We start from the raw sequence: 14,555 nt of genomic DNA, 5'->3' as shown, positions 1-14,555 counted from the left end.
CTAGTTAGTGCAGACTTGAACTGAAATGTCGAGCTGATTCGGGGCTAGAGGAGTCATGTAGGGCCTCATGCAGGCTAAGAAGGGAGAGAGAGAGAGAGAGAGAGAGAGAGAGAGAGAGAGAGAGAGAGAGAGAATATTATTTGTTCAAAATATTCTCTGCCCACCCCTACAGAACTCTTCTCTTGTGCCTCTCTCTGTTAGAAGAGTGTATTTCCTGCAACACAAACATCAGGTTGGGCCACATGACCTGTTTGAGCCGATGGACTGTAAGGGGAGTGACATGTCACATCTGAGTAGGATCTGTAAGGGCCATTGAGGGGTTCTGCTTTGCTCTCTTTCCTCTGCCATAAGTTTGGCACATCTCAAATAGGCTCTTTCAGCCTAAGTCCAAGAATAAGGAGGGTGAGGAGGAGGGCCACAGCTGAGTCTCAGTGGGCATTGACATGAGTAAGAAATTACATGCTGCTGTTGTAATTCACTGAGACTTGGAAATTGTGACTGCAGCATATCTTAGTCCAAACGGATGAGTATGGAGAGTGAACTTAGTTTCCAGCTTTCTAGTTCCATTCTCTCTGTGAGTTGATTTTGTTTCATTTCCCATGAATTCCTCTGAGATCACCTAAGTGGGGTTATAACCAACAATCCCTCATAAAACTGACAAAAATGATATTATGTAGAACTATTTCATTCGTAAACGTTTATCTTGTGATGAATCTTATCCTCTGTGCCAAGGTTCAGTTATATGCATACACACACTTTGACAAGTGTTTAGGTGAGAGAAGTGCAATTTATTGTATTCCTGGCAAAGGTAAATTTTGTCTGTGCATTATCTTATTACTTAATAACAGATGGCTGTGATCATTTTCTCTTACTTTTTGCAAACTGTGATTTGACCCTGAATTCCAATTAATAGCATCTTTTCGTGGCATATACAGGAAGAACAATTTATAATACCTCAACATAATAATAATATCTTCACTGGAGAATCTGAAAAAAACCTGAGTCATATCAGTTATCATTTTTAGCTTCATTATTGAAAAACAAGATACCTTCATTTAATATACAAATAAACCTTTGGGTAGCATTCTTATTCCCTGAGCTTTCTCTCTGGACCTGTAATGATGTAGTTCCCTCTTTTAGGCCACCATCCAGAGTAGCCTCTGTACTACACTCTGTGTTCTGGAAGGAGCAAGCAAAGTACTCCAAGCTGGGGGGTGAGATTTTTATGTAGTAGTTGTTGACTAGTGAGACAATAACTTCTGTTTTATTAAAAAACCTTCTCCTGGGTCAAACTGAAGTTAGTAAGTTGTAAACATTTACTTTTTTTTTCAAAATACCTCCACAGTATAGTTTTAGCTCCTTTGCATCCTTGTGGGTAGGAAGCACAGAGAGGTTATGAGACTTGCTTTACGTTACCAGCAAGTAAGTGGTAACATCAGATCTGGAACCCAGATCTCCTGTCATCTAGTTCTTTCCATTATGTCTCAGTACAAAGAGAAAAATTTTGTTTATCTGTAACATTCTCCTTAATGCCTCTAAGAATGTTTACATTGCACACAGAATGTTCTGATTGGACTAGAAGGAAACTTTTTAAAAATTAAAAAACATGAACATATGCTACCTGTTACATTTACCACGGTAATGTCTTAGATTATGTTGTGTTTACTGTTGATATATAGTTAACTGAATATCACTTTAGTTACATTAAATAACACATTTTCCTACAGAAATATTTGACGAGATGTCACCATACTGCAAAGCAGATATTTTTTCCCCAGGATACTTTGAAAAACAAAGCATAACAACTGACAGTTTATTTTAAAATGTTGTAAATTGCAAATCATCATCAACAACAACAAAAAAGAAGATAGAAATAACATTTGAGAATGAATGAATAGTCAGTGTTTAGGATGCAAAGAAAAAGTAAATCCTTGCTCAACAGCATAAACACAAAGCTGGCCACAAATATATCACTGATTCAATAATTGATAAAACACATCAGGAATCAAGAATAATGTTAGATTTAGGAATGTGAATTGCTAAAAATTACAAAGTAATAATAATGATTACAATGATCTATTTGAAAGTATCTACAAAATGATTTGTTTTGTGTGTGTACAATTCTTTATACCAACCTAAATTGGATAAAGGAACATAGCAAGTGCTGATACTAAATAAAAACTAATAGCAGATATTTATCTTTTAATGCCTCTTCTTGCATTGCAATTTTCATGGATTTTGAAGGTCATATATGTCTGAAAAGTATTTTAATTTGGTCAATTGACAACAGATATATTTTAACTAGTTTTTAAAATTATTTAAAAATAACTTCAGTCATTTCTTCTTGAGTAAGATAATGACTTAGTGTCCAAGGGAAATATTTATTCACTAGAGGTCCTATGCACAAAATTCGTGAAAGGGGCTTGGCCCTCGCAGCCCTGGCTTCGTCCAGAAGGTCGTTCAGCTGTTCAGTCTAATTAGCATATTATGCTTTTATTATTATAGATAAGATTTTCTTTATCATTAGAAATGGCTAATTAACATGGTAGACTGTTAATTTAAAACTTTCGGGTCTAGTAATCACCTGTGTAGAGAACTAATTGTCCAACTTTGGGAGAATTAGTTAGTGTAAATCTTTGTTCTTTTATGTCTTAAAGAGCATAAAAATTCCAGCCCATGAGCTTTTTGTGAGGAGGATAGAGGTATCATTAACTATATGAGAAAGATCAAGCGTTAACACATTAACTACCCTATTAAACAGATAACATGGGGGAGTAATGTTTGTTGTTCATCAACAGATGGTAAGTGAATGTTAAAATCTGTCATTCTTCTTCCTTATTTTTTTCTTGGAAGTTTAATAATCCTGATATTGACTGACCAAATTTATACCTATTTACTATTTACTATTTTGGAAAAAATCTGCATAAGATTAGAGAAGAAATTATCTTTTAAAAAAGCAAACCAATATTCCCTTCTTAGCCTATTTAAATCTCAAGGGCTTGAACATTATTCTTTTTTAGCAGGCATCTAAATTTCAAACCAGTCCATATTACAGAGTCTACTCACAGCTTCCCATTACTGATAAAACAAATGGTTTAACATTTCAAATCTGCATGGGGCTAGACAGGTATAAAGGTTTTTTTTTTTAGTCTTAATGGATAAAGTACTTTAGGCTCTTGTTCACAGAAAAATAATGCTCTTGTTTGACCATCCTAATTAGTGTGTGGCTCCAAGTTCTTCTTTCCAGATAGGGTGATTAATTTCTTAGTTCCAAGGATAGAAAGGCAATTCAGCATAGCAGTTTAAGAGTGAATGCACACAATTAAATGAAAACTGACTGTGAACTAAATTTTGAAAACACTCAAAATTGTCATTTAAAAACATTTAAATTGAAGCATTTTCAAAATAATGGCATGTGCCTAGTGGAGCTCAAATTTGTGCTGAATTAGATCTCCAGCAAGACTAATATGGTTTAATAGGTTATATGTGAGAACACAAATGACTGTAAATGTGGATCGTGTGCAATTAATATTGAGTTGAGAAACCCTCCCTGATTGCTGAAAGTGGTGTGTGTGATTTTTTTATTCTGTAAATAAAATATCAATGGCCTCTCTCAAAGGCCAGGCCTAAGGAATGCTGGGAAATCCTGAGTGGGGGCATAGCTGAGGGGACTGAACACCATCTTTAGGCCCTGCCTTATCCCTGGGCTTGCAATGAAATGATGTGAAGAAACCCTCCCTACAACAATCTGGAACCCCTGCCCTACCCTTCACACCCCCACTGAATGGATTACTTAAAAAGTAGAAGCCACATTTATGTACATCTCAAGAATGGTTCCCTTCCTTCCAAGCCCTATGGACATAACATTATAAAGATCTCTTTCCTCTTTTTTAAAAAATTATTTTTATTGATGTATTGAAGGGAGAGGGAGAGAGAGATAAAAACATCAATGAGAGAGGATCATTGACCGGCTGCCTCCTGCACACCCCTCACTGGGGACTGAGTCCACAACCTGGGCATATGCCCTTGACCAGAAAGGAAACCGGGACCCTTCAGTCCGCAGGCCAATGCTCAATCCACTGAGCCAGACTGGCCAGGGCAGATCTCTTTCCTCTTGAAGCTTATTCTCTAGGGTATGGGCATGGAGGGAGAGGAGGGAAGCAGCAGACATACAAAAAGAACACAATTAAAACATATAGCATGCCAGATAGTGATAACTTCTACTGAGAAAAATAAAGTAGGAAGGAAACGAAAGGATGTCTGAGATGGTGGCAGCAACTGTGGTCAGGAAGATCTGCCGACAAAGGTGACATCTGAGCAAAGATCTGAAGGAGGCAAGAGAGTGAGCCACTTTGATATGGGGATAGCACGTTGGGGAAGAGCACCTTGGGCTGAGGGAGCATCTGATGCAAAGGCTCTGGGGCCAGAAGGTGCCTGGTGCTGGTTGAGGGACAGCAGGAGGGACATTGTGGCTGGAGCAGAGGGAATGAGGAGGAAATGACATCGATGAGGCAGGTCAAAGGGGAACAAGTCATGTAGGTGTTGGTGGAAGCCATCAAAAGAGACCAGAAAGATAAATCCGGTAACAGGTGTCTCAAAGTTTACACAGAGGAAAGGGATTGAATCTTGGACAAACGGGTGGGTGGGAGGTTGGCAGGACGGGGTGACCCTGGGAGAGACGCTTGCCCAGCCTTCAGGCCTTGACTGCACCTAACCTCAGGTCCAGCTACTCCAGCCACAGGTCCCTGGGGAGGGTCGGAATCTAAGCCTGCAGGCCCAGGTGCCAAGGCGACCATAGCATTTAGGATTTCCCCACCCCACTCCTCACTCCTCTGCCTCCCGAGCGCAAAGCACCGGCCCCCACGGCAGCCCCTCCAGCAGGTTCTTGGCGTCTGGGCACGCGCGGACTCATCAGTATTCCGCCCGTGGCTTTCTCTCGCCCCCACGGAGACTGTGGCGCCTGCCGATCTAACAGCTCCAGCCCCCGGGGTCCTCGCCACCCAACCGCCCCCACCTGCTCCCCAAGGACCATGGCCAGAGCCCAGCAGCCTGCTTTGCCCTGGAGCGGCCCTGGCGGCCCTGGGCACTGGTGCTGCTCTGCCCAGTCACGCAGCGCTTTCCCGCACGCTGGCCTCAACCGCAAGCGGCACGTCTGCTGCGGAGAGGGGGCGCCCTGCGCCTGGATCACCCGCAACGCCCCCGGGAGACCCGCTCTAAGGCATCCCCGCAACAACTCTCTGGGGATAGTCAACTCCAGTGTGCTCGGTTTAAGATCCGCCTGCGCTTCCTGCAATGCACCAGACGGGGGAAGCAAATGCTGTAGGCACCTGCATTGCGCCCCCGCTGGGATGCACTGTGCGCAAAAGAGGAGGACTGTCTGCGCAAAACCGAGGGATCGGAGGCGCGGGGAGATAGGGGTGGGTTTCTTGGGACTCACCTTGTGCAGTTTCCACATGGCCCCCAGAGCCTTGACTTCGTGGCTGGAGTGTTTGCCTTCCTCCAAGCATTGATAGCACACGGGCATCTTGCACTGCACGCAGTACATGCTGTGGTTCTCCAGCTCGTGGTCTGTGCAGGTGGAGACCTTGCGCGGGCTCAGCCGCCGGCTCACGCGGCCCTGGGCCGGAGGCACCAGGCGGTGCTTGGCTAGGGGGCCCCGGGGCGGATGGCAGCGAAGGCGGCACGGATCGCAGTAGAAGACATCGCACTGTTCGCACATGACGGTGGCCTCCTTGGGCGCCTTCTCGCAGAGCTGGCACTTGAGGGCCGCGGCTTTGCTCTGCTGGTAGCGGTCAATTACCCCTTCCAGGACGCGGTTCTTGGGGAAGCCACGGAGACCCCGGTCATCCAGGATGAGACTGCGGTGGCACTGGGGGCAGGTGATACAGGAGTTGCGGGGCACCGGGGCCAAGGCCGGTGACAGGTGGGTGGCCGGTGGCGGCATAGCCGGGGGGAACACGCGGACTCCGTTGGGGGACTTCTGGCACGGAGTAGTGGGGGCGCTGGCAAAACCCCCATAGGAGCCATAGCCGCTGTCCGCTTCGCTGTACAGGCTCATCTTGTCCAGATCCAGGTAGTCATAGTCGGAGACCCCGGAGCCCGAGGCCCGACGGCTTTGGGGGGACTCGGACTCCGGGGTTTGCACCAGGATGTTGCGAGCGCACGCCTGACATAAATTGTGGGAGCAGGGCAGGATGATGGGCTCCCGATAGAAGGACCCGCACACGGGGCATTTTAACTCTTCTTCCATCTCTTCCATGGGGACCCGGGTGGGAGCGAGGCAGCCGCGGCTGCAACGGGCAACTGAGCTGGCGAGGTGGCCGACAGGTAGGTAGTGTCCAGCACCTTGGCCAGCGGCGGCAGCGAGTCCCGCGTCGCCGAGGCGCGGACTACCTGTGAGACGCGCTCCCTGTGAGCTGCTGCACCGCGGCGCCCGGCCAGCCCGGGACCGCCCACTTCTGCCCTCCTAGTCCCGCCCCTGCCTGTAAACAGCGGTCTATTGGGCGGCAGGCAAGAAAGCGAAGCTGTTATTGGCCAAACGCCCCGTCCCTCCCCCTCCTCCGCAGGCTGGAGTGGATTTGGTGGAGAATCTGAGGACGGGGGAAGTCTGCGCTCCCCGCTGCATGATCCCGGGAGGGGGCTGGCGTGGGCTGGCGAGGGGACTCGGAAGGAGGAATTGGGCGCTATGACTCATCCCTCGTCCCGCTTTCTTCCGACTCCGGTGCAGTCACCCAGGAGCGGGGGGCGTGAGAAACCCCTCCCCGCAACGAGGAGGCTGGCGGAGGGGGCTGATGCTTCTCGCCAACAGTCTGTGTTTGGCTTTGAGCAGACGCCCCCTTCTTCTTCCGCTGCTGGCAGCCTCGGCAGGCCCTCGCTGAGGCCCGGGTTTCTGTATGGCAGCCGGGCTTTTGTCCCCCTCGTGAACCCGCCGAAGCCTGCCCCGGGCGCTCCCGCATCCCGGGAGTCTGACGGCGCCTGGCGGGAGCCAGGGCAAGAGTCTCTTCCAGTCTCACCCTCGGTCCCTGGTGCCTAATAATATCGACTTCCTAGAGTTAAACTAGGTGACTGATGTAAAGGCTCCTTGTATTAATTCACATCTATGCCCCTTCATTTCCCGCTTTAAATTCGGGCTGGGCACAGAGGCTGCTTAAGGTGTGGTGTGAAAGGAGCCTCTGTTGTCCCCTGTTCAGGCTCCCTGCCTCCCAAAGCTGTGTTCTCGCCGTGCTCTCTGCACTGAGCCGGAAGGACCTTTGGTTCAGTCGAGGCAGGAATGGGTTGCCTGTTCCTGCGCTCCCATAGTTCAGCAGCTCCGGATAAATCACTGTGTCGCTGTGGAGTCTCAATATTTGGCTCCAATCAACATTATTCAATGTCACGTGGCCTTACCACAGCTTCAGAACGGTGAGTTCTTTCTGTTTCCTTAAGTGATGGTGATGCGGGGGAAGAAGATGAAGAGGGTTCTAGTATTAGTCCTCATATATTAAGCACCCTTCTTCCTCTCCCCAAACATTGCTGGAGATATCTGGTCCTGCGCCTTGCCTGCAGAACTGGTGAGTTTATGATAGAGAACAAAGAAAAGAAAAAAAAAAAGCCCTGGCTGGTTTGCTCAGTGGATAGAGCTTCGGCCTGCAGCTGAAGCATCTCGGGTTCAATTCCGGTCAAGGGCACGTGCCCAGGTTGCAGGCTTGATCCCCAGTAGGGGGCATGTAGGAGGCAGCTGATCAGCGATTCTCATCATTGATGTTTCTATCTCTCCCTCTCCCTTCCTCTCTGAAATTAATAAAAATATATTTTTTAAGAAAAGAAAGAAAAATCTTTGAGTAAAATGACATAGTGACATGGCTGCCTTTTGTGAATGATTCATGAAATAACAAAAACTCTTCCTAAGTTCTAAGAAATGTTCCAATTTTCTATCTTCCAAAAATGAGATAATTTGATTATATGCAGTTACATTTAAAGCCACTTTACTGCCCAGAAAAAAAAAATAACTTTTTATAACCCTGCCCTTGGAGAAATAGTCCAATAAACTAGGTTATCTTTCCACACTTTTATAAATGAAAACAGCACTTGATCACTGTTTGGGGAAAATGTTTTTATTGTTATTTAAAGTTACACTGCCCTGGCCATTGCGTCAGTGGTTAGAACCTCGGTCTGCACACCAAAGGGTCGAGGGTTTGATTCCTGGTCAAAGGCACATACCTAGGTTGCCGGTTCCCTCCTGACCCTGTGGGGGCACCTGTGGGAGGCAACACATCTTTGTGTCTCTTTCACATTGAAATTTCCTCTCTCTCTCCCCTCCCTTCCTTCCACTCTCTCTGAAAAAACAATAGAAAAAATATACTCAGGTGAGAATTAACAAAAACAAAACAAAACAAAACAAATAAACAACAAAAAGTTACACTGACCACAAATGCTATATGATTTATTTTTAACCTGACTTTCAGAGCATCCAAAAGCTTATGTATTCTGTTTACATAGAATTTCTTCATGTGGGTTTGGAACATCTGTATCTATAGGATACATCTATTTTAGGGGTCCCAAGAGAATTGCTAAAAACAAGAAGGTAATTATTAAGAAACTGTTAGAGGTGTTAGTACCACTCATAATTTACAATCCTTTCCATGACTTTTGTATGCATTTGCCCAAAAGTCGTAATAGCCTTGAGCCCAGGCTTTGGACATTTCAAGGTGAGCAGCTGTTACTCTTTTTATGAGTTTGAACTTTACTTACCGCAGGATACCATCTGCTATAGATCGAATGTTTATGTCTCCCCAAAACTCATATCTTGAAATCCTAACTCCCAAGATGATGGTATTAGGAGGTGGGGGCCTTTGGGAGGTGATTAGGTCAGGAGGGCAGAGCCTTCACGAATGGGATTAGTGTTCTTATGAAAGTGGCACAAGAAAGCTCCCTTGCTTCCTTCCACCATATGAGGAAGCAGGCCCTCACCAGATACCAAAACTGCCAGCACCTTGATTTTGTATTTTCCAGCTTCCAGAACTGGAAGAAAGAAAATTATGTTGCTTATAAGCTCCTCAGTCTATTGTATTTTGTTATCTCAGCCCAAACGAGGCACCATCTAAGACAGGGGTCCTCAAACTACGGCCCGCGGGCCACATGCAAATACAAATATTGTATTTGTTCCTGTTTTGTTTCTTTACTTCAAAATAAGATATGTGCAGTGTGCATAGGAATTTGTTCATAGTTTTTTTTAAACTATAGTCCGGCCCTCCAACGGTCTGAGGGACAGTGAACTGGCCCCCTGTTTAAAAAGTTTGAGGACCCCTGATCTAAGAGGTCTGCTTATTAGCAGAAAATGTATGCTTAGTTCAAAATAAAGGATAGTTGTAGGGAATGTCTGTATTGTAATATGCTATGGGTTTCACAAAGACTCAATAGAATACAGTTTTATAATAAAGGCAATATAAATATATTAGATCTATTATGAAATACATTGAGATGATTTAGTTGTGAGATCTATTTGGTCAAGAATTAGCTAAGTCAATTCCAGGAAAGCTCTTAAATGACTGTTATCTGTTGATTGTTCGCTCTGCACTAGGCACTGGATTTATTCACTAACACACATTACCTACTTCAATCCTGTAATAACAAGAAGAGGTGGACATACTTATCCCCATTTTTAAGATGAGTAAACTGAGGATTAGCAAAGTACTCAATGTCAATATCAGTGAGACTGGGATTTGAACCCAGGCTCATGTAAGTTTGTTCATTCATCCATTTGTTCATTCATCCATTCATTCAACAAATTCTGAGTTCTACTCTATGCCATGCTCTGGGTGTGATAAAATACCCCAAAATGATCTTTGTTCACTTCTATGCTGTTCTGCTTACCTTCCCTGAGGGTTTATTATTTTTCTTGAATTAATTTATTTAAAAATTTTTGTAAATCTTTCAAGATTTTACCTTCCTGTTGCACTATTTGGCCATAATGGACTTTAAAGTCCCCCAATGAGTCTAAAGGGAAATAAGCATCCTATATAATAAAAGGGTAATATGCAAATTGACCCTAATGGCAGAACAACCAGAACGACCCCTGGACCAGTAACTATGAGGCGCACTGACCACCTCTTGGTTTCTTTCCCCGGCCGGCAGGCTCCGATCGCCTGATTGCCACTGCGGCAGGGGTGGGGCTGGTGAGCAGGTGGGAACAGCCGACCTCTCATTTCCTGCCCCCAGCTGTCAGGCATCGATCACCCGATGGTGAATGGGGTACCGGGGTGGGTGGTGGTGGGGGACCTGGCCGGCTGCGGGCAGCTGGGGAAGATGGCCCTGATCACAGGCCAGGCCTAGGGACCATACCCAGGCATGAATTTCATGCACCAGGCCTCTAGTCTGAGCATAATTGATGATATTATAAAAATACTATAGGGAAAATCTTCTCTCTTCCAGCTGGTGATCAGCCATGCTCTGAAGCACAAGGATTGTTATTTCATCACTCCTGGGGTGAGTGTAGATGTACCTGTTTGTGTAAAGTGCCTGATTGTTTTCTATTCACCCACATGAGGTTCTTTAGCAATGAGTTGAACAAATTTAAAATGTCCTAGCAGCTTTTCTCATTTTTAAAAGGACAAAAGTTTACCAATGAAAATTTTAGGTGGTTTCCTATTTGCTTTTGACTACAATGCTTAATTATTAACACAACAGTCTCTTTAATTCTAAAGAATGACACTCAGAGAAGAAAGCATCTCCCCTCATTCTCTCCTGGAGTTACCAATCTTTAGTTGTAGGGGGAGAAATATCAATGAAAGGAGCTGATTTTAGACTCTGGCACTTTAAGATTCTCTGACACAAAGTTAAAAAGTGCTGAATTTACTTTGTGATTAATGATATTGCTGGATGTGTTTTGTACAATTTTGCATTATTTGGAAATTGATGGGGATGATGTTCTATTGCAAAAGAGATTCAGAGGAAACTTCTTTTAATGGGGTTATTTAGCCCATCAACATTTAATTTTATACTTGCTATATTTGTGCCATCCTTTAATAATTTCCATATTTATTTATTGTTGGTATTCCTTTGTTTTTTAAATTATGCAATTATCATAGTAAACTAAGAGTGTTTTGCTTATTTCGTACTACTGGATGATGGCCTTATTCAAATTTTGTAGTATTTCCAACTATAAGTAACATATTATTAATACTTTTGGAAAAGTTAGACAGGAGAATCTTGGAAGATGGAGGTTTAATGAGTCTTGTATCGGGGTAAGAGAGTTGGAGGATAAATCCAGGAGCCCCAACTTATGAGTAATAGGAATCCCAGAAGGAGAAAAAGGTACAGATGGAAGAAAAATCACAATTGAAACAATAATTTTCCTGAATCCAAGAGAGAGATGAGATTACAGATTGAAAGGATTTTATTTATTTATTTATTTATTTAAAAAATATTTTTATTGACTTTCCACAGAGAGGAAGGGAGAAGGATAGAGAGCTAGAAACATCGATCAGCTGCCTCCTGCACACCCCGCACCGGGGATATGCCCGCAACCAAGGCACATGCCCTTGACCGGAATCGAACCTGGGACCCTTCAGTCCGCAGGCCAGCGCTCTATCCACTGAGCCAAACCGGTCAGGGCCAGATTGAAAGGATTTTAGAATTACAGATGACTTGGATGAAAAAAGACCTAGGCATCTACAGATACAATTTTTGAACTCTGAGGGAAAAAAGAACATGCTGAAGATGGGGAAGAAGAATTGTTTGTATTACAATTCCAGTAATTGCTCTTTCCTCAGAAGTTATTGCCCAACCTGTGAGAGGTCCATCCCACACATGCACGCATTGTGTTCAGTTAAAGACCCAAGCAAATCCCCAAGACACCTGAAATATTGTCTAGTTCTTTCCTCTCTGCAAATTCTAGCTTCCTTGACCTTCTCTAAATCCAATATCTGTCTCCTCAAGTCAGGCAGATTGGTGGGCTTTGCTTGGTTCCTCTTTCCCAGGTCACAGTCTGGAAATTGCCGTTGGGTAGAAAGCCTGACTGAAGGCAGGACTCACCTCTTTGTTTGCTTTCTCTCAGGAATTACAGTCCTATACACATAGGGCCAGAAATCATTCATATTCCCTTCAGCCAGAGTGAAGAAAACTTGTGGAATATACAAAAATCAATGTTATCTCTTTCTACAAGCAATGCACAATTTAGCAATTGATATTAAACACTGTACCATTCACAACAGCATCAATGAACATGAAATTGAATTAAAGTATGTTTAAGATCTAAACACTGACAATTACAAAACATTGCAGAGAAATTGAAGGCAGGTTTAATAAATGGTGAGATGTGCCATGTTCATAGATTGGCAGGCTCAATGGTTAAGATGGACATTTCCCCCATATTGATTTATAGATTCAAAGCAATTCCAATCAAAATTTTCAGAAGGAATTTTTTTTTTGGTTGGTGGGAGGGGCAGTGTAGAAATTGACAAGCAGATTCTAAAAATCTACTTGAAAATGCAAAGAAGCTAGAACAGCCAAAAGTATTTTGAAAAAGATCCTACTTGAAAAATTTATACTGATTTTAATACTTAGTATAAAGCTATAGCAATTAACGTGTTTTGTGAGTGGCTTAAGGATAGACATATATATATATATATCAATGAAATAGAATACAGTTTAGAAATAGACTTACATATCTATGGTCAATTAATTGTAAGTAAAGATTCTAAGTAAGCTGTATGGAAATGTCTATTAAACTTAACAATAAATATTTAATAAAATTAAAAACTTCAGCTTACCAATTCCTTTACTAGGAAGCTATATGCTAAAAAAGCATTCATATGTAAAAGAATACTTATAGAGAGAGGTTCATATTGTCTCCAAAGGAGAAAAAAACAAATCAAAAATGTTCATTGACAGTGTATGGTTGAATAAATTATATTGCATGTGTACCATGGGATATGATTAAGCCATTACAGAAGAATGAGTTGGTTAGAATCTGATTTAGAGGGATTTCCATCAGGTGTTACTGCTTTAGAAAAGGAAGATACACAGGATTGTATACAAGATGATTTTGGTTTTGGTAGGTTAAAAATGACCCTGCTCAAAGCACCTCTACATAAATATGCATATGATTATACAAACACAGAGAAACTTATTTAGCATGCACACCAACTTGTAAACCATGGTTACCTGGGGCTTTGAAGAGATGGATTATAGGTGGAGATGGAGGGGAGTGTGGAAGTCACTAAAAATGCACCAATTTGCCCAGCCACTGGCCGGCCACTGTGGTTCAGTGGTTAAATATCAACCTATGAATCAGGAGGTCATGGTTGGATTCCCCATCAGGGAACATGCATGGGTTGCCAGCTTGTTACCCAGTGTGGGATGTGCAGGAGGCAGCCAATCAATGATTCTCTCTCATCATTGATGTTTCTATCTCTCTTTCTCTTCCTATCTGAAATCATTAAAATATATATTTTTAAAAAGCACCAATTCCACTTTTCCAGCATATGGGATATCCCATTTATGTAAACTAAGTTTATGAGTACTATGTGTTTTACACACACACACACACACACACACACACACACACACACACACACACATTTTTAAAAACACCTAGATGTACAAATACTGATCTATATGATTAGCCTAATATCCTGTCAAATGAAAAAAAGAAAGTTGCAGGCTAATGTGTATATTATGATTCTCTTTTGTTAAAAAGCAACCAAAACAATCCACACACCCCTCGGTATAAATATATTCACTTGAATTTGTATGTATGAACAAGGAGAAAGGGTGTCAGAATACCACGTTCTGATTTTGTATTTTGGAATTCTACTTTATACATGACAGTGTTAATCTGACTTTATATCACTTACTCTGTCCCTATTAGAAATCATAGCTACTTTCTCCTTAAGCTTCCCAATACAGTTCCAATGCCATTGCTCCTTATAATGTTCTCTGGAGCTGTCTTCCTGGGGAATTTCTCTACATTTTGTAAGTCTGAAAATATTTTTTCCTGCCTTTAAGAGGAAAATGGTTTGCTAGAAAATTAAACTTGCTTGCAGAATCCTTTTTCTTTAGGTGTTTAGTAGATATTGCCCTGGGCTCTTCTCTAAAGTTTATGACTCAAAGTCAGAAGTCATGCACACCATAATTTCTTTTAAATTTTGTGGTTACCACTTTTGTTAAGTTAGAAGACACTGAGGAAAGGAATGGAAATTGGAAACCTGAAAGACAGAGTATGTTAGTTGGGGGTGAAGTGTGTAGAGTTAGATGATTTACTATCATTTTTTCTTGTTTTTTGAGGGAGGCCTGTAGTGCTATAACCTTCCCGCTCAGGACTGCTTTCATTGTGTCCCATAGATTTTGGATTGTTGTGCTTTTATTGTCATTAGTTTCCAGAGTGTTTTTAATTTCTTCTTTGATCTCAGTAACCCAATAATCATTATTTAATAGCATGCTATTCAGCTTCCAAGTGTTTGAGTTTTTTGGATTGTTTTTATTGTAGTTTATTTCTAATATTATGCCATTGTGGTCTGAGAAGATGCTTGGTATGATTTCAATCTTCTTGAATTTGGGGAGACTTTGCTTGTGAC

General features: G+C 42.8%; 1 protein-coding gene across 8 annotated transcripts in view; it reads right to left on the bottom strand.

Moving 5' to 3' along the window:
- The window catches only part of TRIM9 (tripartite motif containing 9), a 95,982-nt gene extending 89,358 nt beyond the window's left edge, over positions 1-6,624 (bottom strand). For 3 of the 8 annotated variants that reach the window (XM_005867889.2, XM_014541000.1, XM_005867890.2), the window contains exon 1: positions 5,438-6,464. In XM_005867889.2, coding sequence (XP_005867951.1) covers positions 5,438-6,259 — 822 coding nt within the window. In that variant the 5' untranslated portion in view covers positions 6,260-6,464. Of the gene's footprint in view, positions 1-5,437 lie in introns of all 8 variants that reach the window. The other 5 variants (XM_014540999.1, XM_014541002.1, XM_005867891.2 and 2 more) reach the window with 4 other exon arrangements.
- Positions 6,625-14,555: the final 7,931 nt, after the last annotated feature.

This window comes from Myotis brandtii, unplaced genomic scaffold, assembly GCF_000412655.1.
Source record: "Myotis brandtii unplaced genomic scaffold, ASM41265v1 scaffold253, whole genome shotgun sequence".
In the NCBI taxonomy this organism is placed as follows: Eukaryota; Metazoa; Chordata; class Mammalia; order Chiroptera; family Vespertilionidae; genus Myotis; species Myotis brandtii.
Note: the sequence above shows the minus strand (reverse complement) of the source record. Positions and strands in the feature narration are given on the sequence as shown.